At 39.4% G+C, this 26,635-nt stretch overlaps 1 protein-coding gene across 1 annotated transcript in view; it reads right to left on the bottom strand.

Annotated features, from left to right (window-relative positions):
- Positions 1 to 1,283: 1,283 nt before the first annotated feature.
- Positions 1,284 to 26,635, bottom strand: part of FHL2 (four and a half LIM domains 2) — a 115,327-nt gene continuing 89,975 nt past the window's right edge. Inside the window, exons 4-6 of the mRNA XM_036756049.1 lie at positions 11,037 to 11,206; positions 7,757 to 7,943; positions 1,284 to 2,077 (exon numbers count right to left, since the gene is read on the bottom strand). Coding sequence (XP_036611944.1) covers positions 1,926 to 2,077; positions 7,757 to 7,943; positions 11,037 to 11,206 — 509 coding nt within the window. The 3' untranslated portion in view covers positions 1,284 to 1,925. The remainder of the gene's footprint in view (positions 2,078 to 7,756; positions 7,944 to 11,036; positions 11,207 to 26,635) is intronic.

Here is a 26,635-nt window from a genome sequence, read left to right as displayed (position 1 = left end):
CATGTCTGATAGCTACCTTCAGATAATCTCTCCTTTTTGTAGTTAAAATCCTTAAGAAAGCTATCTACAAATGGCATTTCTACTTTTTGTCCTTTCATTCTCTTCTAAACTCTGAGGTCTGGCTTCTGACCTCATTATTCAGTTAAGATTGCTCTCTCCAAAGTTTCTGATGATCTCGAAATGGCCAAATCTGTGGCCTTTTCTCAGCCTTCATTCTTCTTGACCTCTCTGTAGCCTTTGATACCATCAATCACTCTCTATACCTTAACACTCTCTTCTTTCTAAAATTTTGGCACCCTCTTATCTCCTAGATCTCTTCCTACCTACCTGGCTCTTCAGTCACTGGTTGCTCAGTCCTTCTCAGTCATCTCGGTGATGCCTACTAACCTTGAGTACCTTCTAAGGCTTTGTCCTGAGCCCACTTCTCTTCTCTCCCAATATTAACTCAATTGGTGAGATTGGCTCCAATAGTTCACTGACCAGTGAACTGGATTCCTATAGATATCTTAAACTCAGCATATCCAAAAATGAACTCATTATCTCTTTTTGTAAACCCTCCCCTCTTCTGAACTTCTCTGTTACTGTTGAAGTTAACACCATCCTCCCAATTACCCAAGCTACCCACCCAGGTTTCATTATCACTTACATTCACCCAACATATCCAATCTGTTGCCAAAACCTGTTACAATATCTCTCTTATATGCCCACTTCTCCACTCTGACACTGCCATCACTCTGGTACAGACCTTCATCCCTCACACTTGGACCTCCTGGATAGTCTCCCTGTCTTAAGTTTTTCCCTCTTCCAGCCCATCTTCTACTCAGCTCCCTATTACCCTATAAACTCCAAGATCCTCTTTTTGGTTTTTAAAGTCCTTAATACCGTGGCCCTTTCCTACCTTTCTAGTCTTCTTACACCTTTTCTACCTTCCACTTTTAGTCTATGATTTAGCGACATTCATATCCTCACGCTCCATTTCTCTACCCAATGTATTTTCCCTGCTCCCCACCTTATACAAGTTTTTCCCACTTAATGTTAGTCCCTCCAATTTAATCTGTATATATCTTTCACGTACATAGTTATTTGCAGGTTGTTATCCATCCCATTAGAATGTGAATTCTTTGAGGGCAAGGATTGTTTTTTCCTTCCTTTGTGGCCCCGGCACTGAGCTCGGTGCCTGGCACCATGGTTAAGCACTTAATAAATGCCTGTTGACTTGACAAAGCCACAAATTTCAAGCAAAAATATTTTTGAGGGAGAAACAGACAATTAAAAGGGAAATGTGAGGTTGTTGGCTGACGTAATTTTTATTATTTTGAAAAAGATAAGGCGTGATGCAATTTCAGTTAACACTGACACAGTCAATCAGCTAATCATGCAACACAGTAGGTGCTTGTTACACAACACTTCTGCCTTCACTGATTATCATTTCACACCACGTGTGGTGCAAATTTCTGTTCTGACATATACATATTCTAAGCCACAAGAATTTGCCCTACACCTTGTATCACATGTGGTTACACAGTCCACAGACACCATCCTCACCTAGGACATTCCCTCATGTATTTTGGAAAGATTTTCAAATCCTACATTGACTGTATTATCTCTTTGCATCAATCATTCAATCAAAGAAAGAAAATTAGCTCATATTGATTGGTTATCTACCCACTCTTGGACCTGCTTCAGCTGCAGAAATTCAGAGCCACTTCCCCTGCTATAGCTAGAAGAAAAAGTATTTGCTGTTTCCTCTGGACATGTCCAATCCAGGGGAAAAAAAGTTTTATAGATGTGAAGCCCATTGCAAAACCCACAAAGAAAGTCTGCATGTGGCTCATTAAAGCTAGTATACAACATAGGCATATTTCAGAAAAAAATATATGTATGCATGTATTTGGCAAGCACAGCTTTCCCCTTGTTTGTGAGCTTCAGATATCTTTTCCACACTCTGGGCAAAGGATATCATCCCTCTCGGTGAGGAAGCCACGTCCAACTAAGGACAGAGAACACTTCTTGCAGTTGAAGCAGTCATTGTGCCACTGGCGTTCTTCAAAAGAGATATACTTTGTTCCTCCAAGTCCTGGTGAAAGGAAAATTTGCATCAGATAAAGGAATAAAGTTATATGGACCAAGGGCTTCTTGGGCTGAGGAGAAGAGTGAAGTAGAAGGAATGTTCATCCATGGCTAAGGCTTAAAAAAGGGGCCTATGGAAGCTGGGGCTAGTTTTTCCTCAAAGGAAATGAAGTCCCTCTAAACTTGACTGCTTGGTCTTTCCTATCTGTCTCTTTCCCACAAAGATCTTTGAGGAAATTGACTGTGACTAAAAAAAATCACCCCATTAGAAAAAAATAGTACATTTGAAAAAGGGTATTAATTAATTACATTCAGTAATTTAGTCAACAAATATTTATTAAGTGCTTGCTGTGTGCTAAGCACCAGGAATATAAGAAAAAAAGAATGCCCCTGCCCTCACAGAGCTTTTATTTCTAGCAAGGGAAGACAACACAGACAAGGAGAGAGGGATGAGGATAATGGCACTCCACAAGGATACCTTTAGTTCTGAAATTCAGTATGTCATCTGGAAATAAAATGCAGTCAGCTATAACTTCCAAATAGGCATACCTTCTGTGATCATTAAAACAAATTCTAGGGAAATTTTGTATGTGGATTTAAATTACAGAGAAGAGTTCCTTATGGGGAAAAATGATTGTAGTTGAAAGCAAAATGTCCCTATAATATTTACATTAAGGAAAAAACTGTTGAGTGATGTCTGTGGTTCATAGAATCCTTAGTAACGCGGGCAGTTAGGTGGTACAGAGGATAGAGCACTGGACTTGCAGTGAGGAAGACTCAAGTTCAAATCCTGCCTCAGAGACCAAGAAGCTGTGTTCCCTATTTGTCGTTCGTCCTTTTTTTCTCGAAGAGGACCAATGATATCAGGAGAGAGGTGTGTTGACTTGCAAGTAAATTGGATTTAAGTGAGGCAGAGCTATGCAAAGTCATCAGCTTCACTGTCTCCTCCAGAGTCACTGGAGTCCAGTGGCAAGATGTAAGTCAAGACAACTGGTGATGGCCCTTCCCTATTTATAAAATGGGAACAAAATTAACATTTACCTTCAAGGGCTGTTATGTGAATCAAATGAGATAATGTACGTAGATTGCGTTGCTTACCTTAAAATGAGATTACACACACACACACACACACACACAAACACACACACAGTTGTGGTTGTTGTTCAGTCATTTCAGTTATATCCAACTCTCCCTGACCCCATTTGGGGTTTTCTTGGCAAAGACACTGGAGTGATTTGCCATTTTCTTCTCCAGCTCATTTTACAGTTGAGAAACTGAGGCAAACAGGGTTAAGTGACTTGCCCAGGGTCACACAGCTAGCAAGTGTCCAAGGCCAGATTTGAACTGAAGAAGTTGAGTCTTCCTGACTCCAGGTCCAGCACTCTATCCACTGCACCACCTAGCTGGTACGTATGTATGTATGTATGTATGTATGTATGTATGTATATATGTATATTATATAAATATATAAGTGTGTGTGTGTGTGTGTGTGTGTGTGTGTGTGTGTGTAGGCTAGTTATTATTACTATCAACTGCTTAAGCTGAATTTTGAGCATTGATTACCTCCAGTCTACTACAGATAAGAGCGTACTAATCCAAATCCTACAACTCTTTCTGAATGAATTTTAAATAATTGATATCTTTTTTTGTATTGTCTTCATTTCACATGAATTGATGCAGAGTAAAGCAGAGTCAAGAAAACAATATAGACAATGATTACAACAATATAAATGGAAAGAAAAAACACACACAAAAATCAGAAGCAAGTGTTGCAAAATTATAAAGAATAAATATGGTTCAAAAAAAAAAAAGACATGAAAGGATTATCCCAAGCCTCCCTTTTGAGGAGGCGGAAGGTTCACAGGTATCCCACACTGTACATGTTTTTAGACTTTTTCAAATTATCAATCAGTTGTACTGATTTTTTTCCTTTCCTTTTTCTTTTTCCTTTTTTTAATCTTTAAAAATGCTATTTGTTATATGAGATGGCTCATAGCAGGATACTGGGAAAAATCAGATGATGTAAAAAAATATTTCAATAAAAATTAATTAAAAAAATGAAATAAAACATCACCTTCGTTTCCATATATATCCCCTCTAACCTCATGGATGATATCTCTCAAAAGGAACTAGGTTGAGTTGTAATGAACAACTAACAAAGACCCAATGACCAAAATACTGAGTAATTTTGTTAATTTTTGTATGATTTGTAATTTTTGTATATTTTAAATCAAGAGTACATGGTCAAAGAATATTATTTTTGCAAATTTTATTAAATGTACCCTTTCTTTTTAAAAATTAATTTGTTTTTAGTTTTCAACATTCACTTCTTTAAGATTTTGAGTTCTAAATTTTCTCCCCCTCCCTCCGATCCCCTCCTTAAGACAGCGTGCAATCTGATATCAGCTATACATCAAATGTACCCTTTCTTTCCTTGAAATTGGGGCTACCCTGGAAAATCAAGGACATACGAACACCATAGCTATACAGTGCCTTGAAGTTATCTAACTCACCATAGGTAGGAATGACTTTGAAGTCATTTAGACCATCCCTTGAGTTACACAAAACCTAAATCAAGGGTTCAGTTCAATGAAAAGAGCATTAAATACTGTGTATTTAATACTGTGTACGTACACTCTGGGGCACAGTGACTAGATTAATAAATGCTTGTCAACCGATTGAAAGATACAAAATTTGGACAATGTGCAGGTCTTCCTGCCCTCATGGAACTGAGAATAAGACATAAACATATAAATATAATATACAATATCCTACAATAAATGCACTAGATAGGTGCAAAATAAAGTACTTTGTGAATCTGGTTTCTCATTGGTAATCTTTCCCATAAGACACCAGCCTTTCTTCCCACCGTGGAAGAATAAAAAGGAGGTCGAATGAGTCTCATTTATTCCTTGTTCAATTTCATCATTTTATATTTAAGGAAAGTGAGACCCCAGGGAATTAAAAGAGAGTTCCCAGAGGTCATACAGGCAGGAAGTGATAGAAGTGACATTTGAACTCAGGGTCTCTAATTCTAAATCCATCCCACTCCTCAACACCCTACCAAACTGAAAGTATGGAGAAGCCCTTTTGTATCCCTGCTGCTATTTTACTCGCTATGTTCCATAGGTTAGTGTCAGTTGGCAAACCCTGAGAAGAGAGAATGCAGCTTTTATCCCAATTAAAAAAAAACCCAACAACCAAACCTAGTATAAGAAGCACCACTGTTTGTCTTGTTAAACCCAATAGAAGGAATATAGCAGAGGAGGCATGAGGCATGGAAGAAGTCTATAATCATGTGTGAATTAAGCATCTCCTTTCAGAAAGAGAAGTGTGAGGATTCTAATCTTTAAAAAGAAATCATGTTCCTAAAATTGCATTTTTCTCAATCAAGATGGAAGTCTTGCTGTTTGTCAGAAATTCATTCTACCAGACCCTTGTGCACTAGTGTGAAAATCCAGATAACTAGTGTCTTTTAACTATGTTTTCAAAAGTCCCTTCATCGGCCTCAAGATTTTGCTTCTCTTTTTCAGAAAATTAATTTCCCTCTTTTCATGGAATTTTCTATTCTACTAATTTCTGTCTAGAGGAGACTTTGTTCTTATTGTGAAGCATGTTACAAACCTTCAAGTGCTGGATTATTATTATTATTCCTACAATAGAAATTACTATGAGGTTGCAGTGAATTCAATATTTTATCGCCCAATATGATGAAATTTTATGATTAAGAAAGAAATCTAAAAAAGAAACATTGGAAGGTAAATTTCAAATAAAAATAAATCCCACAATTGCTTTTTCTCTGTATTTTAATTCCAAAAGGTCTCCTTACTCTCTGGGCCTCAGTTTCCCTATCTGCCAAAGGACTAGATGACCTCCAAGGTCCCTTTTAGCTCTAACATTTTATAATTCTAGGATAATGCTAAGATATGCAAAGTCACTGATTTGCGTTGTAACACAGGAAAATCAACCAATAAACATTTATTAAGTGCCTACTATGTGCCAGGCGCTGTGCTAAGTGCTGGGGATATTAAAAAAAAAAGTAAAAAAATAGTCCCTACCCTCAAGGAGCTTATAATCTCAAAAAGACTTTAAAACTAATAACCTACACATGTAAAATCTGTCAAGCTCTTTACAGACATTCTTTTAAACTTTACAACAGGCCAGTAAGGTAGGTACAATGGGTATTATCTCTATTTTACAGGTTAGGAAATTGAGACTCAGCAAAATTAAATGTTTGTCCCATGGCCACATAGCCACTAAGTTTTAGACAGGATTGTAAACCTATATTTCTCTAACTAGGCCAGCTAGGTGGTGCAGTGGATAGAGTACTGGGCCTGAAGTTCAGGAAGATTTATCTTCGTGAGTTCAAATCTGTCCTGAGACACTTACCAGCTGTGTGACCCTGGGTAAGTCACTTAACCCTGTTTGCCTCAGTAACTCATCTGTAAAATGAGCTGGAGAAGGAAATGGTAAACCACTCCAGTATCTTTGCCAAGAAAATCCCAAATGGGGTCACAAAGAGTCAGACACAACTGAACAACAGTTTTCCTAACTTTGACTACCAGCTATGCCACATTGCCCATTTGATCCTCTGATGTGTTTATTACAGTCCAGTCCAGACCCTCTGACTGAATCCAAACTTCACAGAACAAATCCCCTTAATAAAGCAATTTGTTCTGTAAAACTTGTACTCAGTCAAAAGGCTGCACCCAAGGACCTAGAAGGCCACATGTGGCCTCAAGGCCTCAGGTTCCCCATCCCTGGTCCAGTCAACCAAATATTTTTTGAGCCACTAGTGAGCCCTGGTTAGAGGTGTGAGATTGAAAAACAAAACTAGAAACGAAACTTCATTATGTCTGTCCCCAAGGAGCTATGGATTTTTTTTTTCTTTTTTGGCCTGGACCTGCGCTCTGAAGCCCAATGAGAAACTTCCACCATTCAGATGGGTACCTACTCTGAAACTCAGAGAGTTTCATGGGGCACTGAGGTGTAAAGGATTTGCCACAGGGTCACAGAGTCAATGTGTGTCAGAGGGGAAACCTGAACCCAGATCTTTCTGACTCCGAGGCCTGCAGGATATCCACTATTCCAGGTCTTACAATTTAAAAAGTCAACTTGACCTTGAACAGGAGTCCCAACAGGGCAAAGCTGCCAAGCCTGAAATCAACTGCTTTGTTTTATCTCATGTGCTTGTCATGTGTTAATAAAAAGCAGTGCAGGAAATAATCCAACTTGAAGCAGAAATAGTAAACTCCATGACAAAGGAGCTGATAGATTAGAAGTGACCAGACAAGCTAAAGTTGAATAGCAGTCTGTGGAAAAGGGATAGGTCAAGGAGATTAAAGCGGAGGTATTCTCAGAATACTAGCCTATGGCCTGGGGTAGATTTTAAGGGGTCCAGGAACCGGGTTGGGAAAAAAATTACATCTTTATTTTCACCTATTTCTAGCTGACATGTTTCCTTCAATTATGAATATAGGCTACAAACCATGGTAGTATTAGGCTGCCTCTGACTGCCCAAGGGGTCCATGTACCCCTGACCTATGATGAGTAAAGTTAAGGCAGTGAACAATATCATATTAATTTTTATAAAATGCTATACTTTCAAACTGTAAGCCGACGCATGCAAAAACTGATCCTCCTTGAATTTATAGGCGTATCTGCTTAATTCAAAGCAAATACCTACCACTGATGGGGTTGGTGCACCCAGCACACTTCTTGGCATATAAATTACAGAAGCAGTTGAGGCAGTAGGCATCCTCATCCCGAGAAGTGAAACGTTGCCCAGACAGCTGCTTCTTGCATTCAGTGCAAACAAAGCACTCTTTATGCCAAGGCTGTTCCCTGTAAGTCACTCCCCCAGTAGTGATGGCCTAATAAGAAAAAAAAAAAGGTTTTTATAGGGTCAACTTCTTAATAACAATCACCTGTGTGTTCACAGGAATAACGAACTTTCTTACCTGCCAATATTTGGTCCTTTTCTGGATTCTTCTAAAGTAAGATAGCTAAGTTTTTGGAAATTCCCCTAATAGATTGCTTTACAGACCTCACTCTTTCTTCTTGTAGCTTCATCACACAATTTTATGCCAGGCCTTGTAATTCATTTCTATTAATTAATTAGTTAATATAATTTGGCTCAGGTTTCTTTAGCTTTAAAATGACGATTGAAACATTTGTTTCTAGGGAGGGATGTTGTGGCAATCTGCAGTTTGGGGGGGGCATAATTAATCCACATGCCTTTGTTGGCGTGCTATGTTTGGTGCTGGGAATACAAATTCAAAAATGAAACAATTCCTGCTCAGAAAGGGCTGCTATAACAAGGGATACACTGCATTCCAGGACTTAGGGTGGAAATATTGGATCCTCCAGAACATTTTTGCTTATGGAACTTTTAGGGCTGGATAGAGAGAGAGGAGGGCCAGCCCAAGATCAGCCCTCATTAGAAAAAGAAACTCATGAATGTGATGAAAACATTGTAAAATAGCTTTTTAAAAGAACTTGTTAACTTTATTGTTTAAATATTGTGGGGGGTGTTTCTTAGAAGAGGGGTTACTGGTTCCCTTATAGGGTTTGGTTGTTTTTCAGTTGTGTCCAACTATATGTGACCCCATTAAGGGTTTTCTTGGCAAAGATACTGGAGTGGTTTGCCATTTCCTTCTCCATCCCCTTTTATAGATGAGGAACTTAGGCCAACAGGGTTAAGTGACTTGCCCAGGATCACACAACTAGTAAATGTCCAAGGCCAGATTTGAACTCAGGAAGATGAGTCTTCCTGACTCCAGGCCTGGCGCTCTATCCATTGTGCCACCAAGGAGCCTTTATAAGGTAGCTTCTGATACAGGCTGGTTTTTAAAATTCAAAGTTATGTATTAGAGGCAAATTTCTAGTAGTTGAGGGAAGATGTATTTATTTCAATTGCCCTGCTGGGACAAAAGATAGAAGTTACAACAGCAACCAGAATGAATTTTGCCCAGATCTTACCAAGATAAAACAAACTACAGCTCCAAGCAAAAGGAGATTGTTACTTAAGGATGGAAAGATAAATTAAGCAGAGGCATAAGAAGGAGAAAGAAGGCAGGGATTAAGGAAGAGATGAAATTAAAAACAGTTTAAGTTGAGAAAAGGGAAAAACGTCAGGGAAAACAGCTGCAAAAGTGAGGATTGTTGAAAATTAGCATGTAGATTCTATACTTCCAAAAGGAGCAGGAAAGTCTCTCCTTGAAAGCACTTTGGCTAAAGTTGACTGACAGAGGTGGGACTTGGGGTAGGACTTAGCCAAAAGTTAATAGATTGAGAGATTAACATATAGTTTCCCCTCAAATAATAGGCCTCCCTGAAAAAGAGAAGAAAGAACCCTTGAATGGTGAAACAGAAGGACTTTTAGTGTGATAAAGTAAAGGCAAGCAGCAGTAATACTTTCAAATAAATTCTACAGCTGCAACCAACAAAGAGGAAGTCAGTAGTGCCCAGAACATAGGACCCGGGGTCAATTTTTTAATTGTAAGACCAAGAAATCTAGGGACACGATCTATGAGGGTTTTTGCTTTCTTAAAAGAAACTTTGTCCACGTATCTATCTGTCTGTCTATCTATCTATCTATCTATCTATCTATCTATCTATCTATCCATCTATCTACCAATCTCTCTATCTGCAGAAAATTAAACTAGGTTCTGGGAAGGATGCAGTTTGACACAGCTGAATATATGTGGACCTGGACTGAGAAGGCCTGAGTTCAAATGACAGAAATTTAGACTTGAAAGACCCTTAGAGATCACCTAGTATAAGCCTCTCATTTTCTTTTTTACGGATGAGGAAACCAAAGTCCACCAGGGTTAATCAGCTTGCCCAAGATCACACAGGGAGGGAATGAATGGCAGAACCGGGACTGAACCTAGGTTTTTAGACTCCAAACTCAGTATTCTTTCCATTGGCTCTGCTGCTATGTGACTGGGTCTCAGTTTTTTCAAGCATCTTGGACTAGATAGTAGCTGATAGATACACCATTTTCTAGGTGAAGCTAGGTGGCACCATAGTGCATAGAGTGCTGGGCCTGGAGTCAGGAAGACTCATCTTCCTGAATTCAAATCCAGCCTCTGACACTTACTAGCTGTATGACCCTGGGCAAGTCACTTAACCCTGTTTACCTCAGTTTCCTCTTCTGCAAAATGAGCCAAAGGAAATGGCAAAGTACTCCAGTATTTTTTTGCCAAGAAAACCTTAAATAGGGTCATGGTAAAATGACTTTCCTGTGATCACATAACTTTAAGTGCCAGTAGTGGAACTCAAACCCATATCTCTTGATTTAAAGTCTAGCATTCTTTCTACTGTATCATGACAATACTACTACAACTACTTAACGCTACCACCAATACTACCACCACTTAGCATTTAACTAAGGTTTCAAAACACGTTACAAGTGTTAATTCATTTTGATTACTTTATGATTCTTAAGACCCCTTCCAGCTCTGAAAAATCTATGAAATTTGAGCCAGAGAAGGATCTAACCAATACTAAAAGGGAGTGGAACTGAAAGTGGAGGTAGATAGCGAATAGCGTATGCCCTCCTCAAGAAAGCAAAGGATAACATGCTCTCTTCCTTCCTATTTCAGAAGAGCAGTATATGAAAAAAATCACATAGCAGCATAGCAAAGAAGACTAATAGAAAAATAAAGGTCAAAAATTAACATTTACCAATGTGAAAAAATATTTGGAAGTCTTCTATAAGAAGGTAGAGATAAAAGATTTTTAACTTCATGATATACAGGAGTGCTGGAGAACTTTAAATGAGGGTGAATCTAATGAAGTAGCAATATTATGGAATAAGAAGGAAGTCAAGGCATGTTAGCCGTGCTATATATATGTGGTATTGAAGGCCAAAATCACGAAGGGAAGTCCAGAACCCCAGGAGGAAGCCACAGGAGCAAACTGACAAAACAGTGAAGTGTCACTGGGAGAGTAAAAGGTACCTTCTTGCATTGAACACACTGCATGGCAAATTGCTTCTCATAGCAGGGCACACAGAAGTTCTGATCATCCTTAGGAATGAAGCTCTTAGTTCCAATTGGTTGCTGGCAGCGATGACAAATAAAGCAGGTCTCATGCCAGCTATTGCCCCTGTACTCCATCTTGCGGGTACCTGCCACAAGAACCAAGGACAAAGTTATTTTTTTTTCACGTAAAACAACACACAGCTTGGAATACTGAGGTCTTCATAGCAAAAGATTCACTGATGCAGGGACCACATCTTCAACAGTACTTATGTGCTCTGTAGGCACAACTTGAGCTGTCAATAAATGCATCCCTTCTACTTTCTGGGGAGTACAGTTTTCTATGAGTATATCTGAGGCTATATTGATAAACCAGTCTCACAGATTTCAAACATGGGCCACAGGCCACATTGCTGCCCACAACACTTCAGAGTGCAGTCCAACTGTATTAACATATAATTGGGAGGGGGCAGAGCCAAGATGGCAGCTGGAAAGCAGGGACTTGTATGAGCTCCGCGCCCAGGTCCCTCCAAACACCTATAAAAAATGTCACTGAACAAATTCTAGAACTACAGAACCCACAAAATAGCAGAGGGAAGGAGGGCTCCAGCCCAGGACAGCCTGGATGGTCGCAGGGTAAGGTCTACCTCACAGAACTGGGAGCAGAGCGGAGCAGAGCCCAGCGCAGGCTGTGCCGGGACCAACCAGATCTGGAGCCAGGCGGAACAGGCCCTAGCACCCTGAATCAGTGAGCTGTGGCAGTTACCAGACTTCTCAACCCACAAACATCAAAGACAACAGAGAAGGTTAGTGGGAAAAGCTGTGGGGACAGAGTGAAAGGAGTTCACGGTGGGGCCACTGCCCCGGGGGCAGCAGAGGTGATGCAGCTCTGAGGCTGCTTACACAGCTACAGCTGCAGTTGCTTCCGGTCCCAGGCCCACCTGGTGGGAGGAATTAAGTGGAGGATCAGAGCAGGAGTGCAGAGCCAGTTTAGATCTGAGTCTGGTCTGGGTTGGCAGTTCTTGGGGGAGGAGTAGCGCTGGTGTGGCAGAGCTTGCTGTGTAGAAATAGCTCTGAAAACAACAGCGCAGCCCCTCAAGCTGAGGACAAAGTACTCTCTACTCTGCAAGCAGTCATACCCCGACGAAAAACTCAGGGGTCAAGTAGTTGGCTGGGAACATGGCCAGGCAGCGAAAACGCACTCAGATTCAGACTCAGACTTTGGAATCTTTCTTTGGTGACAAAGAAGACCAAAACATACAGCCAGAAGAAGTGAACAAAGTCAAAGAGCCTACATCAAAAGCCTCCAAGAAGAACATGAACTGGCCTCAGGACATGGAAGAGCTCAAAAAGGATTTGGAAAAGCAAGTTAGAGAAGTAGACGAAAAATTGGGAAGAGAAATGAGAATGATGTGAGAAAACCATGAAAAACGAGTCAATGACTGACTAAAGGGGACCCAGAAAAAATACTGAAGAAAATAACACCTTCAAAATATACTAACTCAAACGGCAAAAGAGTTCCAAAAAGCCAATGAGGAGAAGAATGCCTTGAAAGGCAGAATTAGCCAAATGGAAAAGGAGGTCCAAAAGACCACTGAAGAAAATACTACCTTAAAAATTAGATTGGAGCAAGTGGAAGCTAGTGACTTGATGAGAAATCAAGATATTATAAACAGAACCAAAAGAATAAAAAAATGGAAGACAATGTGAAATATCTCATTGGAAAACCACTGACCTGGAAAATAGATCCAGGAGAGAGAATTTAAAAATTATTGGACTACCTGAAAGCCATGATCAAAAAAAGAGCCTAGATATCATCTTTCAAGAAATTATCAAGGAGAACTGCCCTGATATTCTAGAGCCAGAGGGTAAAATAGAAATTGAAAGAATCTACAGATCGCCTCCTGAAAAAGATCCCAAAAAGAAAACTCCTAGGAATATTGTTGCCAAATTCCAGAGCTACCAGATCAAGGAGAAAATACTGCAAGCAGCCAGAAAGAAACAATTTGAGTATTGTGGAAAAATAATCAGGATAATACAAGATCTAGCAGCTTCTATATTAAGGGATGGAAGGGCTTGGAATATGATATTCCGGAGGTCCAATGGAGCTAAGATTAAAACCAAAAATCACCTACCAGCAAAACTGAGTATCATGCTCCAAGGCAAAATATGTACTTCCACTAAAATAGAGGACTTTCAAGCTTTCTCAGTGAAAAGACCAGAGCTGAACAGAAAATCTGACTTTCAAACATAAGAATCAAGAGAAGCATGAAAAGGTAAACAAGAAAGAGAAATCATAAGGGACTTACTAAAGTTAAACTGTTTTGTTTACATTCCTACATGGAAAGATGATGTGCATAATTCATGAGACCTCAGTATTAGGGTAGCTGAAGGGAATATACATATATATATATATATATATATATATATATATATATATATATATATACATAGATATAGACAAAGGGCACAGGGTGAGTTGAATATGAAGGGATGATATCTAAAAAAAAATCAAATTAAGGGATGAGAGAGGAATACATTGAGAGAGGGAGAAAGGGAGAGATAGAATGGGGTAAATTATCTCGCATAAAAGTGGCAAGAAAAAGCAGTTCTGTTGGGAGGGAAGAGGGGGCAGGTGAGGGGGAATGAGTGAATCTTGCTCTCATCACATTTGACCTGAGGAGGGAATAACATACACACTCAGTTAGGTATCTTACCCCACAGGAAAGAAGGAGGAAGGAGATAAAAAAGGGGGGGATGATAGAAGGAAGGGCAGATACAGGGAGGAGGTAATCAAAAGCCAACACTTTTGAAAAGGGACAGGGTCAAGGGAGAAAATTGGATAAAGGGGGATAGGATAGGAGAAGCAAAATATAATTTGTCTTTTGCAACATGAGTATTGTGGAAGGGTTTTGCATAATGATACACATGTGGCCTATGTTGAATTGCTTGCCTTCTTAGGGAGGGTGGGTGGGGAGGGAAGAGAATTTGGAACTCAAAGTTTTAAAAATAGATGTTAAAAAAATTAAAAAAAATGTTTTTCCGTGCAACTAGAAAAGAAGATATACAGGTAATGGGGCATAAAAATTTATCTTGCCCTACAAGAAAGTAAGGGAAAAGGGGATGGGAAGGGAGTGGGGTGACAGAAGAGAGGGTGACTGGGGAACGGAGCAACCAGAATATATGCCATCTTGAATTGGGGGGGAAGGTAGAAATGGGGAGAAAATTTGTGATTCAAACTCTTGTGAAAATCAATGCTGAAAACTTTAAAATATTAAATAAATTAAATAAATAAAAATTTAATTGGGAAATATTTAACAACATAAAAATGCAAAAGAACATAATGTTAACATGTGAATTTCTAAGTTTAAGTCAATATGTCACTGCAGGGATCCTTATCAACAGTTTAATGGCTTTTTCTATTTGAATTTGATACCACTGCTCTATAAAATTAGTTATTTAAACCAAGTTGTGATATCTGTTCATAGTTTTTGATTGCTGTGAGGTGTCAGATACTCCAAAACAGAAAGTCTTAATAATTGGCATCTTTCGTAATCTTATGTATTTCACTTTATGCATCTAAAAATATTATGCTGAGAAGGAGTCTATAGGTTTTACCAGATTGTCAAGGGAGTCCATGACATAAATATGATTAAAAACCTTGAAGGGTGAATGAAATATTGAAGATCTTCCCTGTACATTTATATGCCCACACGACCACATATGTTGTCCTTTCTCCTTGGAACAGGGGCCGAGTTCCCAGGACTAAAAGGTCAGCTTATGCCTGGCCAATTCCTCTTCCTGGAAGAGTTGGCCACCCTTCTAGGAATATATGGAATCCATCCTGTGTTCTTTTGAATGCAGACATTTTGCCATATCAGTCATGGTTGTCTTGCTTCTTTGAACTCCACAGCCTGTGCTGAGTCACCTAGGGCCCTGACACTGAGTCAATCAGGTGCTAAGTCATGTAGGTAGGCTCTGGCACTAAGCCGATTGGTTGCTAAGTCACACCATGCCAATTTCTTCTTTGTTTGAAACTCGATATAATCTGGAAAAATTGCTATATTCTTTGGGGCCTTACTTGTGGGGAAGATACTCTTCCTGAGACTTTCCTAGCTGGGACCTGAAATCAAGGGACCCCCCAGCATGTGAGCCCAGATGTTGGTGTTTTCCCAGTTTGGTGATGTATGTAAATATTTCTGTTACTCTGTTAAGCTTTATCTTTATATTTCAATACTTCTTTAATACTGCTTCATATTGTTACTGTGTGCAGAATAAATGTTATGACGATTCTAATTTGGTGAGAAGAGCATTCCTTATACTGTGCAATCCAATCCTAAAAATATTTAAAGCAGCTGCATGTTATCTCCTTAATGATACAAACCTTTACTCTAAAAGAAAAGGGCATGAAGTAGGGGGCTTACAGAGCTAAGGGGTTATAGCTGTGGAATATTGCATATGCTTCCAGACACAGTTGACATATTGGTTAGTTTTCCTGAGCTGTTTTTTTTTCTCTTCTTTATTTACCTTTGTTATAAGGGATGGTTCACTGAATAGGGAAAGAGGAAGGCCTAAGTTTGTAGATGATATGATGCTAAAAGAAGACATTAATAAAATACAAGATTTTTTAAAAAGGTAGGTAGCATTGTACAAGAGAAAGAGTATATGACCTGGGGTCTAATCTTGACTCTGCTACTTAATACCTGTGTAACCTTGGGCAAATCACTTAAGCCTCTCTCAAATCCCATTTTTAATAGAGTATAGCCCAAGCTCCTTGAAGCCAGGGACTGTTTCATTTTTGTTTTTCTGCCCCAAGCACGTAGCACTGTGCCTCGCACATAGTAAGTGCTTAATATAACTATATTTTCTTGAACTGAAATTTATCTATGAAATGAATGGGTGACCTCTAAGATCCTTCCAGCTGTAAATATATGATATGATCTATGCATAATACAATCATACCACACATCACTAATCTTGTACAAATGTTACATGTGAAAAATAACACCTCATTCAGGCCTGCAGTCCAATATCATGAGCTGCCCCAGGCTCATGGGTCTCTCCACAAACGTTCCTCACTGCTAGGTTTCTGTAAGTATGCACCCACTCCCCCTGCCATAGATATCTGTGGGAGATTGTGACCTAGGTTTATGGGTGAATATTTATGTTTTGTTTATTCCAGTTTTTCCTTTTAATGAGTAAATGTTATGTTACGATTATTCTTGTTTTTGCCTTTTTGTCTAGTAAATGTTTTCATATTTGAAAGTTAGTGGTGTCATTGTGACTGACTTGTATAAATGGGAAGCACACCAGTGGGAGCTCAGTAGCAACAGCAGTGATCACAGACCTGTATTTCCTTCACACCAAGGTTATCCCTAGAACTCTGAGAGTAAGTTGTAGGATGGCCATTCTTCGGAAAATAACTTCCATCTGCTATCATAGCAGCTAAGTGGCAACATGGATAATTTTTACATTTTAAAATAAAATTTAAATTTGTGAATTCAAAAAAATATCACATGCATAACACATACAATGTGTGAAAATATCACACATAGCATTTTTCAACATGTCCTTGCCATTTCTTTTTGAAAAAATAATTTACTAAATGTAAAAATCAAATACTCCCCAATAATATGAACATAGAGCAGAATCCTAAATTGACACCAAGCAAGATGATAAAACAGCATTCTTGATGGGTTCTAGAATAAGTGCCTTATACTGATACCTGTGTAGAGGAAGCTCTAATATGTCTGGAATATATTCACTGATAGCATAAAGAGATTGAGAAATTGCTATTTTCAGAATAGAGCTCTGGGATAAGTAAGCAGCTAACATGACAGGAAGTAACTCTAGAAAATTCTATGAGGAATTATTTCCAAAGCTTCTCCCTAAGCCTGCTTAGAAGTCCTGAATGTTTCTTGTGAAAATCGAGATTTGTGTAAATTCTAGATTTGTGGTTTTAACAAAAGTCCCACATTCTCATTTTCTCTTAATGGGATAGTGGATAGAGAGTTGACCTCAGAGCCAGGAAGACGTAGTCTCCGGATCTACCTCTGATACACACAGTCTGTGTGACCCTGGGTAAGTCTCTCCATGCCCTAGGCCACTCTCTGTGACTAGAAATTGCAGAGAAAACTGTATCACTTACAAAAACTTGACCCATGAATGAGTAGGACCAATCAATCAACAAGCATTTATTAAATATCTACTGTGTGCTAGGAAATGAAGATACAAAGACAAAAAAACCCTCCAGTTTTTCCTCTCAAGGAGGAAAGCGGGGAGGCATCATATTCATATATAATAGGGGTTGCCCCTCAGGGAACATGCATGGGTATGGGACTTCCTAAAGGGGTCTTTCCATGGAATGTGCATTAGAGCTCCCTTGGTAACTTCCAGATGACCATCAGCAAGAGAATGAGCCCAATCAACCCCTGGCTTGGTTTGCTAGAAGACATGGAATTGGAGGGAATTATTTGGACAGTGCAAAGCTGAGATGAAATACATTGAAGTCTCAAATTTCCAGGAGAGGGTAACAGTAGTTATATATTATGGCTGATTGTTTACATTTCTGTCACTGCCTACTTGTGGATTTTGTGTGTGTTAAGAATTTTTTTTTATTGTAGAGAAAATAAATAGATGCCCTATGCTTGCTTTATATTGTACACTGAGTACCCTTCTGCTTCTTTTGGGGCAACCCTAGACATGAGCCAAATGTAAATTTTAAGCTATCCTCCCCTGGGTAGGGGTATAGAGACTAAGAGAGTTCAAGAAACAGCCATATCCATCTTTTATAGGTTAGTCTCCCCCAGGACTTAACCTGGTTGGCTGGTTGATCTTATGTTTGGATTCAGAGGAGAGAAGCCCTTGTATGGAGAAGGAGAGGATATAATACTCCAGTCCTCTGGGCCCAGTAGTGGTTTGTTTTTACTACAAATTATGTATGTACTATATAATGTACATATATATACACATCTATAACATGCATATATAATAAATACAAAGTTTGTTGTTGTTCAGTCAGGCTCCAACTCTTTGTGAACCCACTTGGGGTTTTCTTGGCAAAGATACCAGAGTGGTTTGCCATTTCCTCCTCCAGCTCATTTTTACAGAGAGGAAACTGAGGCAAACAGGGTTAAGTGACTGGCCCAGGGTCACAAAGTTAACAAGTGTCTGAGGCCAGATTTGAACTCGGGAAGATGAGTCTTCCTAGCTCCAGGCCCAGCACTCTATCCATCATGCCACCTAGTTGCCTCAAATACAAGGTTGCTAAATGCAAAGTAGTTAAGGAAAGAGGGCACTAGCCGTTAGGGGGAATCACGAAAGCCTTTGTATTTAGATGCTTCATCATATTTTTTAATAGAAATGACCCCAATGACAAGTTATATTTATTTCCTGACTTCAAAAGCACTATCCTAAAGGTAGGACATCATCGCAAAAATGGACACCAGTAAAAAGTCATGAACATCTGGTTTCAATCTATTAGTAAACATACTCAGTCTTGCCTCCTGAGTCCCTTCTGTCCTTACCAACCTTCATCTTACTGAACTTTCCCCTGTGAAGAATGAAAAATATAATACTCCTGCAACCCTACTCTTTTCCCTCCCCTTAGAACTTAATTTAACAAACTTTGTTAAGCGGCAATTATGGGCAAAGTGCTGAGGCATTGGGGATAGAGAGTCAAGATTATAAACAGTTTCTGCCCTAAAGGAACTTATGCTGCAGTGGAGAGGAAGTGAGAACTAATCACTGAAGGGACCTAAGAAAGCAAGGTAGATTAGGGCCAGATTGTGGAGAGCCTTAAATGCCAAGTTGAGGGGTTTGCCTGTTTCCTAGAAGCCACAGGGAAGCTTTGAGCAAAGGAGTGCCATGGTCAGACCTGTATCTTAGGATATGATTTTGAAGGACTGAATCAGGGGAGATACCAGAGTCAGGAATACCAATCAAGAGGCTACGTCAGTAGTCTAGGGGAGAAGTGATAAGGGCATGAATCAGGGTGGTGGCTGGTATGAGGGGAGAGGAGATGACACAAGACATGTCATGGGGATAGAACCATCAGGATTTTGCACAAGACATCAAAGTGAAAGAGAGAGAGAAGCCCCTTAAAATAACAAAAACAAACAATAGCTAATATTTTATGTAGCTCTTTAAGATTTGCAAAGCACTTTAGAGATATTGTTTCATTTGACTCCAACATTGTCATCCCGGATGACTGGAAGGATGGTGGTGGTCTTAAAAGAAATAAGGAAGTTCAAGAGAGAAGCACATAATGGGACAGATATTGAGGTCTATTTTGGGGAGGTAGAGTTTAAGATGTTCATTGGATATATTCAGGTGGAAATGTGCATAGGCAGCTAGGTGACACAATGGGTAGAGGGCTGGACTTGGCATCAGGAAGACCTGAGTTCAAATCCTGTCTCGGACATTTCCTAGCTATGTCATCCTGGACAAACCACTTGACCTCTCTCAGTTTCAGGTTTCTGCTCAGTAAAATGGGGGTAATGATAGCAACTGCCTCACAGAATTTTTGTGAAGATCAAGCAAGATAATGTAAATAATAAATGAGACGATGTAAAATGCTTTGCAAATTGAGGGTGCTATATAAATGCAAGATATTTTCATCATCAGGTAATTAGGGCGGCAGGACTGGAGTTCACAAGAAAAATTAGGGGTAGCTTTGGGAATAATTTGTGTAGAGAGGAAGATTGAACCCATCGGAGCCAATGACATCACCAAGAGAGAACGTAGAGAAAGAGGAGCAAAGCTTCATGGAAGGAGCCCCAAGGAACACCCTTGAATGTTAATCTGGCAAAAAATCATTAACAGGCAATGGAACCTGAGAAGGAATAGTCAGGTGGGTAAGGGGAGAACTGAAAGAGAATAGTGTCATGGAATTGAAGGGAAAGGAAAATAGTTAACAGTGTCAGAAGCTGCAGAAAATTCAAAGAATATGAAGGCTGAGAAAAGCCATTGGGTCTAGCATCTAAGAGATCTTTCATAACCTTGGAGTTTCAGTAGTGATGGAGTAAGCAAGATAGTAAGGGGTTGAGAAGGGGATAGTGAGAAAGTGGAGTCAATAAATATAGATGGCTAGAAGAATTTGGCAGTGAGAGGAAGGGGAGATAAAAGCTTCATAGCTTGAGGGACTGGCAGGGCCAAAAAAAGCCTTTCTTTAAAGACAAAGAGACTCAACATATATGTAATCAGCAGAGAAGAAGTCACTTGAAAGGGAAAGAATAAAGATAAAAGGGAGAAAGAATGTTCAATACAATGAACTCTTGGAAGAGCTGGAAAGCGTTGGGCACAGGAAGGCGATGTGGTCTTGTACAGGAGAATGGTCACTCTTAGATCCTGGAGAAAGGACAGTAGAAGATACAGACTGATTTGGAGATATGGAAGAAGGGAAAAGTAGGAAATTCATTACACGTGGTCTAATTTTTTCAGTAAAGTAGGAGGTAAGGTCATCTGCTGTGAGAAAATGATTGGAGTGGAATTCAGTTTAAGTCTTCATTTATTAAATGCTTACAAGGAACCATACTAGGTACTATGAACTTGGGGAGAGAGAAATTTCTGCATCATCATGGTATTGCAGGAAAACAAACATAATAGACAATCAGTGAAGAGTAAGTAAAAAGCTTGCTATACAGCAGTGAGGGCCCAGTCGAGCTTACGTAATATATAGCATATATATTACTTAATAATAAATACTATATGTAGTATATATAGTAATATATAATAGACAAAGTTGGCATAGTGCCTGACTTTGACTATCAGTGTTCAGCGGCTCAGGAGTAGGAAAGAAGAGGATATATGATAGAGGTGAGAACTCATAGTGAATGAATGAATGATGGGCAAAGACGTGAGGGATTTAAAGTCCAAATTAGTTAGCTATAGGGTCAAGATGGTGGAGAAAAGCCCAGAATGGAAATGACAGACTGGGAAAACAGAGGGATGGAAGTTTTGGAAGCCATGGTAAGAATGACCACAGAAGATTTGGGGGTTTATCATCATGGAAGTAAAATAGCTTTGGGAAATGGTGGGATCTGTGTGACCATCCCTTTGGGAAGTTGTCAGAGCAGAGATAGAAGTCACAGGAATCAAACAAGTTGATGATCTCTAAGGGGTACTTAGAGTGCCAGCCTGGGGTCAGCAAGCCTCATCTTCCTGGGTTCAAATCCGGCCTCAGACACTAGGTGTATGACCCTGGATAAGTCATGTAACCCTGTTTGCCTCAGTTTCTCATCTGTAAAATGAGCTGGAGAAAGAAATGGTAAACCACCCCAGTATCTTTGCCAAAATCCAAATGGGGTCACAAACAGTTGGACATGACTGAACCTGCATCTCCTAATTTTGAAATTTTATTTTACATCATGACTCACATCAAAAGTTCAGGTCTTAGGCATTACTTCACTTTACAACTCCAATTACAGGTGGTCATTGGGAAAATTCATTTATGCTATCCCATCCTTTTTCCTCAGTGTACTAATAACTTAGAAATTGCATGAAAATCAAGCGAGTGTAAACTCCACCAAAATAAAACGTCAATTAGGGAATAACAGATAGAAAAGTCAGAGGTAAGGACGCATTTGTCTTCTGTGCTCCAGCTTGTCATTATCCTTCATAAAATAAAGGACCTAAAATCGAACACCACACTACTACGCTAAGGCTTTTTGAACATGAAAGATGTGATCCGACCAGAGTAGAGTACGATGAGGCTATTACTTCTATAATTGTTCTGTTAATCCAGGCCAAGAGCCCTTTTAATTTTGGGGCTGCCACACTACACTGTTGACTCATTTGAGCTTGAAATTCACTAAAATTCTAAAGCCATGATCTGCTTTATAGCTATGTCTTGCTTCTTATAATACTCATGTGGTTAATTTTTTTTGAATCCAAGTCAAGGACTTTATACATATTAAATGGTGTTTTATTAGATTCGGAACAATGATTCTAGTCTGTCCAGGTTCTGGAGTTTTTTTTTTTTTGGTTCTAATTTTTTCACCCAACATATTAGCTATCCTTCCCAGTTTCATGTGGCTCACAAATAGCCACATATGCCTTTATCCAAGTAACAGACAAAATACATTGAACAAAATAGGGCCAAGGAGAAATCCTTGGGGGCACTCCACCAGCCACTTCCTCTCCAGGCTGACGTCAATCCATTGATCATTCTTTTCATCCAGCTTTTCAATCATTTCTGAATCTACCAGCTACAGATGTAATCTGCCCGTCTCTTTCTGCCTTTGTCCTCCAGGAATATCATGAGAGATTTTGCCAAATGTCATGTTGAAATACAAGTATATTATATCTAGGACATTCTCCTTACCTACAAGTTTAGTAAGGCTGCCAAGAAGAAAAATGAAGATATTTTGGTATGGGATGTTCTTGATAAAAAGTATTTCCTTGTTCTAATGTTAACAAACCTTTTTGTTGTTTTGAGGTCTCTCAATCTCACTCAGTCTAAAAGTTCAGAAACTATTCACGGGCCTTGCCCTACTGATGCTGATCCGCGTGGAAGTTTTGACCTGCCCCGTTTCTGTTGTAGGCCTGACTGCGCCTCCTTAGCCAGCTTGATGCTTCCCTGCTCCCAGGGTCTCACTATATTGCTGATGAACTTAGCGTAACCATATGCTCAGCTTTAGCCATACTGTAGCTCAAAACTCCCAAGTTCAAGCAATCCACTAGCCTCAGCCTCAGCCTCCCCTCGGCTCACACGCCTTTAATAACATATTCTAGAGTTTTGCCAGGAAACAAAGTCAAGTTCACTGTGGCACAATTTGAAGGATCCACCTTTCTTCCCTTTTAGAAAACCAGCACACTATATGTCTGTCTGCAGGCCTGCCACATTTCCCCATTCTCCCTGGTCTCCAAGGTCACTGACAGTGGCTCCTAATGACATCCGTAATCTGATGCACATCTTTGGACAAGGCCCCAGGATCTTAGACACAGATACAGGAAGGGATCATAGAGGGCATCTAGACCAATTGTCTTGTTTTTACAAAAGAAGAAACTGAGGCTCAGAGAGATTAAGTGATTTGCATATGGTCACACAGTATCAGCGATGGTATTTGAACTCCGGTCTTGCTGACTCCTTGTCTAGTGTTCTATCCTCTGTACCACTGTGCCTTCAAGTTAAGGTGATAAATTCATTGAGAGCTGATAAATGAGGAGATCATGGGACCTATCTTGTTTCATATTCCTCTTAACATTTTTATATCTATTCCCAGATTGAAGATTATTCTCTGTGGTAGAGAGAAAGCAAGCAAACTAGGAGTTATACAGTCTCTCCTACATCATACTGTATACATATATATATTATATGTGTGTGTGTATGTGTGTATATACACACATATATCTATATCCATATATCTATTCCTGTATCATCTCCTTGTTGTCATAGCATCTACTCTTCCTTGTTTTTCCCTCTTGCCTCATTTTACAGATGAGAAATCTGAGACCGAAGGAACTGAAGTGCCATCTATATATCTACACTCATATATTTATCTCATGTACCATCTCCCTGCTATCATAGCATCTACCCTTCCTTGTTTTACCCTCTTGCCTCATTTTACAGATGAGAAATCTGAGACTGAAGGAACTGAAGTGCCCTGTCTAATGTAATAGAGCCATTTAGTGACAGAGTTGAGACGCTATAATCTTGGCCTCCTGACTCCTAATCCAATCTTTCCTAATGCACTCCATCCTGTTTTATTGGTATTGTAATCCAGATAATTAGTTTAGCCTTATTTTGTTTTGCCTTTTTCTTGGGTCCACCTGTGTTTTCATGAGAATATGGAAGTCCCAGTGTGGAAACAACACCAAGGCATATCAGCAACTATTCTGTACCTCATAATTCTAAAAAATTGTCTGAGTCATTGAGAGTTAAGTCACTTACTTGCCCAGGGTGACAAACTAGTATTGTCAGAACCAAGACTTGAGTCCAGGTCTTTCTGACTCAAAGATGAGCCCTCTATCTATTGTGCCACTCCCTATCTCTATAAAGAGAGTGCATCTGGATTTCAATACAATTGATGGAAGCAGAGTTTATGTTGTCCGTATTTATTTACTCTATATAAATAATGACTTTGCAGATGATTCTCATTTACCATGCAGGTAAGCAATCCTGCTCAGATCCTTAATGAATATTTTGCCTGTTTTATATGTTCTAATTCAGGAATGGGGGAACCTGCGGCCTCGAGGCCCCATGCGGCCCTGTAGGTCCTTGCGTGCTGCCTTTTGACTGAATTCAAAGGGCCGCACTTGAGGACCTAGAGGGCCACAGGTTCCCCCACCCCTGTAAATCTAATTTATCACCAAAGGACTTCTAGGGGCCTGAAATCATATTCTAGAACAATCGACTGGGAGTCAGAGGACCTGCAACCTAGTTCTGGTTCTACCCCTATCTGACTCTGTCACTTCAACATTCTGGGCCTCAGTTTCCTCTTCTGTAAAAATCAAGTCAAAAGCATCTGTTTATCTTAAAATGAAGGTATCAGACAAAATAGCCATTAAGGCCCATTCATTTCTCAAGTTCTATGATTTAAATATTCAGATGCATCCTGGGCTAACCCATCTTGTGTAGGAACCATTTCCTTCAGTATGAATTATAGAAGAGGTATGGCTCCCTATGAATTATAGAAGAGGTATGGGCTAATGGGAAGGAACCCAAGCCTTGGACTCAGGAGGCACTTGGGCTTGAAACCCAGCCCTGACACTGGCCAGCTCTGTGACTATAGTTAAGTTATATCACCTCTCTCAGCCTCTGTCTCCTTATCAGTAAAATAGGGATACCACAAGTACTTTCTGACTCAGGTTCGTTATGAGGAAAACATTTTGTAAATATTTAGAGCACAGGCACGAAGGTGAGTAGTAATAACTTCAGGCAGGAAATATCTTTTCTCTTTATCTTGTGGAGTGTACTATATACTGTCACCACTAAATGAATAACTCTCACTTACACCCTTTTCCCTTGAGATTTTATCTGTTCTAATAGCTTCGGCCATCACCTCTGTAGATATGGACAACTCCCAAAATTGTATCTTTGGCCTTCATCTTTCCTGTCTTTCAGTTTGACATTTTAACTTGCTTCTTGTGCATTCCCATTTAGATATCTTGCCACTACGTCAAACTCAACTTGTCTAAAAACAAAACAATCTTTCTTTCCTAAAACAGTGGCTTTTCTGGACTTCCTATTTCTCTTAGGAGTACCAGCATTCACCTGACATCTAGGCCCACATATGCCTTGAAATTATCCCCAGTTTTCCCAGCCTCCCTCACCACACCTATCAAACATTTATATTTGTTCCTCAGTTTGGTGCTCTCCTTCCTATTTCCTTAGCTCAGGCCCTCACTATTATCTCATTTTACACTATTGTGATAGTTTTCAAAGGGGGCTCTCTACCTTCAGCATCTTTACCTCTCTCATTTATTTTACACAATACAACCAGATTAATATTTTGTAGATGTCATTCTTTTCTTTCAGTAACTCCTTCAGTGGCTTCCTACTACCTACAAAATATAATCCAATCTTCCTGGAAATCTGTAATCTGGCTTCAGTTTACTGTTCTTGCCTTAAATTCTAATTCCATGTAAAGACAAATTTTAACATTCATTTGAAAATTTTGAGTTCCAAATTTTCTCCCTCCCTTCCTCACTTCCCCCCACCCTAAGTCAGTAAGAAAATTGATATAGGTTATATAAGTGCAATCATATAAAGTACATTTCCATATTAGTCATGTAGTAAATGAAACAGATCAAAAGAAAGAAAGCATGAAAAAACCAAAAGAAAGTAAAAATAGTATGCTTCAATCTGCATTCAGACCCTATCAGTTCTTCCTCTGGATGTGAGCAGCAATTTTCCTCATGAGTCTTCTGGGCTTGTCTTGGATCATTGTATTGCTGGGAATAGCTAAGTCATTTATAGTTGATCATTGCACAAAATTGCTGTTACTGTATACAATGTCCTCCTGGTTCTACTCACTTCCCTTTCTTGCCTTAAATTTTACCCTTTTCTTACAAAAAAGCTCTGTTCTTCATTGTTCTGTCTCCAAAACGTTTGCCAAATGCCTACCGTGTAAGAAATGCTGTATTAGACATTGAAAGAAATATCTCATTTTCTCAGTTATCCAATCTCAAAATGAAGTCATCTTTGGGGCATGCCTTGCCTTCATCTAGGGGGAGCCAGAGTCAGCTCAAGCTATTTTGGTGAAATCCAATTATTAAATTTTCAGTGTATTTATACCTTAGAAAATGACAAACAATATAAATTAGGGCTTGGCTTATTATTTTGTTTGTTGTTGAATGATTAATGTGTTGATCGAGAAAGCGATGGAGAAAATGTTAATGATTCAGACTAAACTTAAAAGTGTGTGTACTTTTTTTGGCGGAGGGGAGGAGGGAGGAATTTGTTGTTAAATATTTACTGGCACCCTTCAGGCCAGTCTAGTTTACAGTGATTTCTCCTTCCTCTGAACTCTCACATCATTAATTTGGTGTTTAGCATATGCCATTTTATAATCTTAATTGCTTTTGGTCCAGACATGTGTTGTTTTTTGCAAGGGGGGGGGCCTGGGGACCTCCTG

This window comes from Trichosurus vulpecula, chromosome 4 (assembly GCF_011100635.1).
Source record: "Trichosurus vulpecula isolate mTriVul1 chromosome 4, mTriVul1.pri, whole genome shotgun sequence".
NCBI classification, from domain to species: Eukaryota; Metazoa; Chordata; class Mammalia; order Diprotodontia; family Phalangeridae; genus Trichosurus; species Trichosurus vulpecula.
This window is presented reverse-complemented; position numbering and strand designations above follow the sequence as displayed.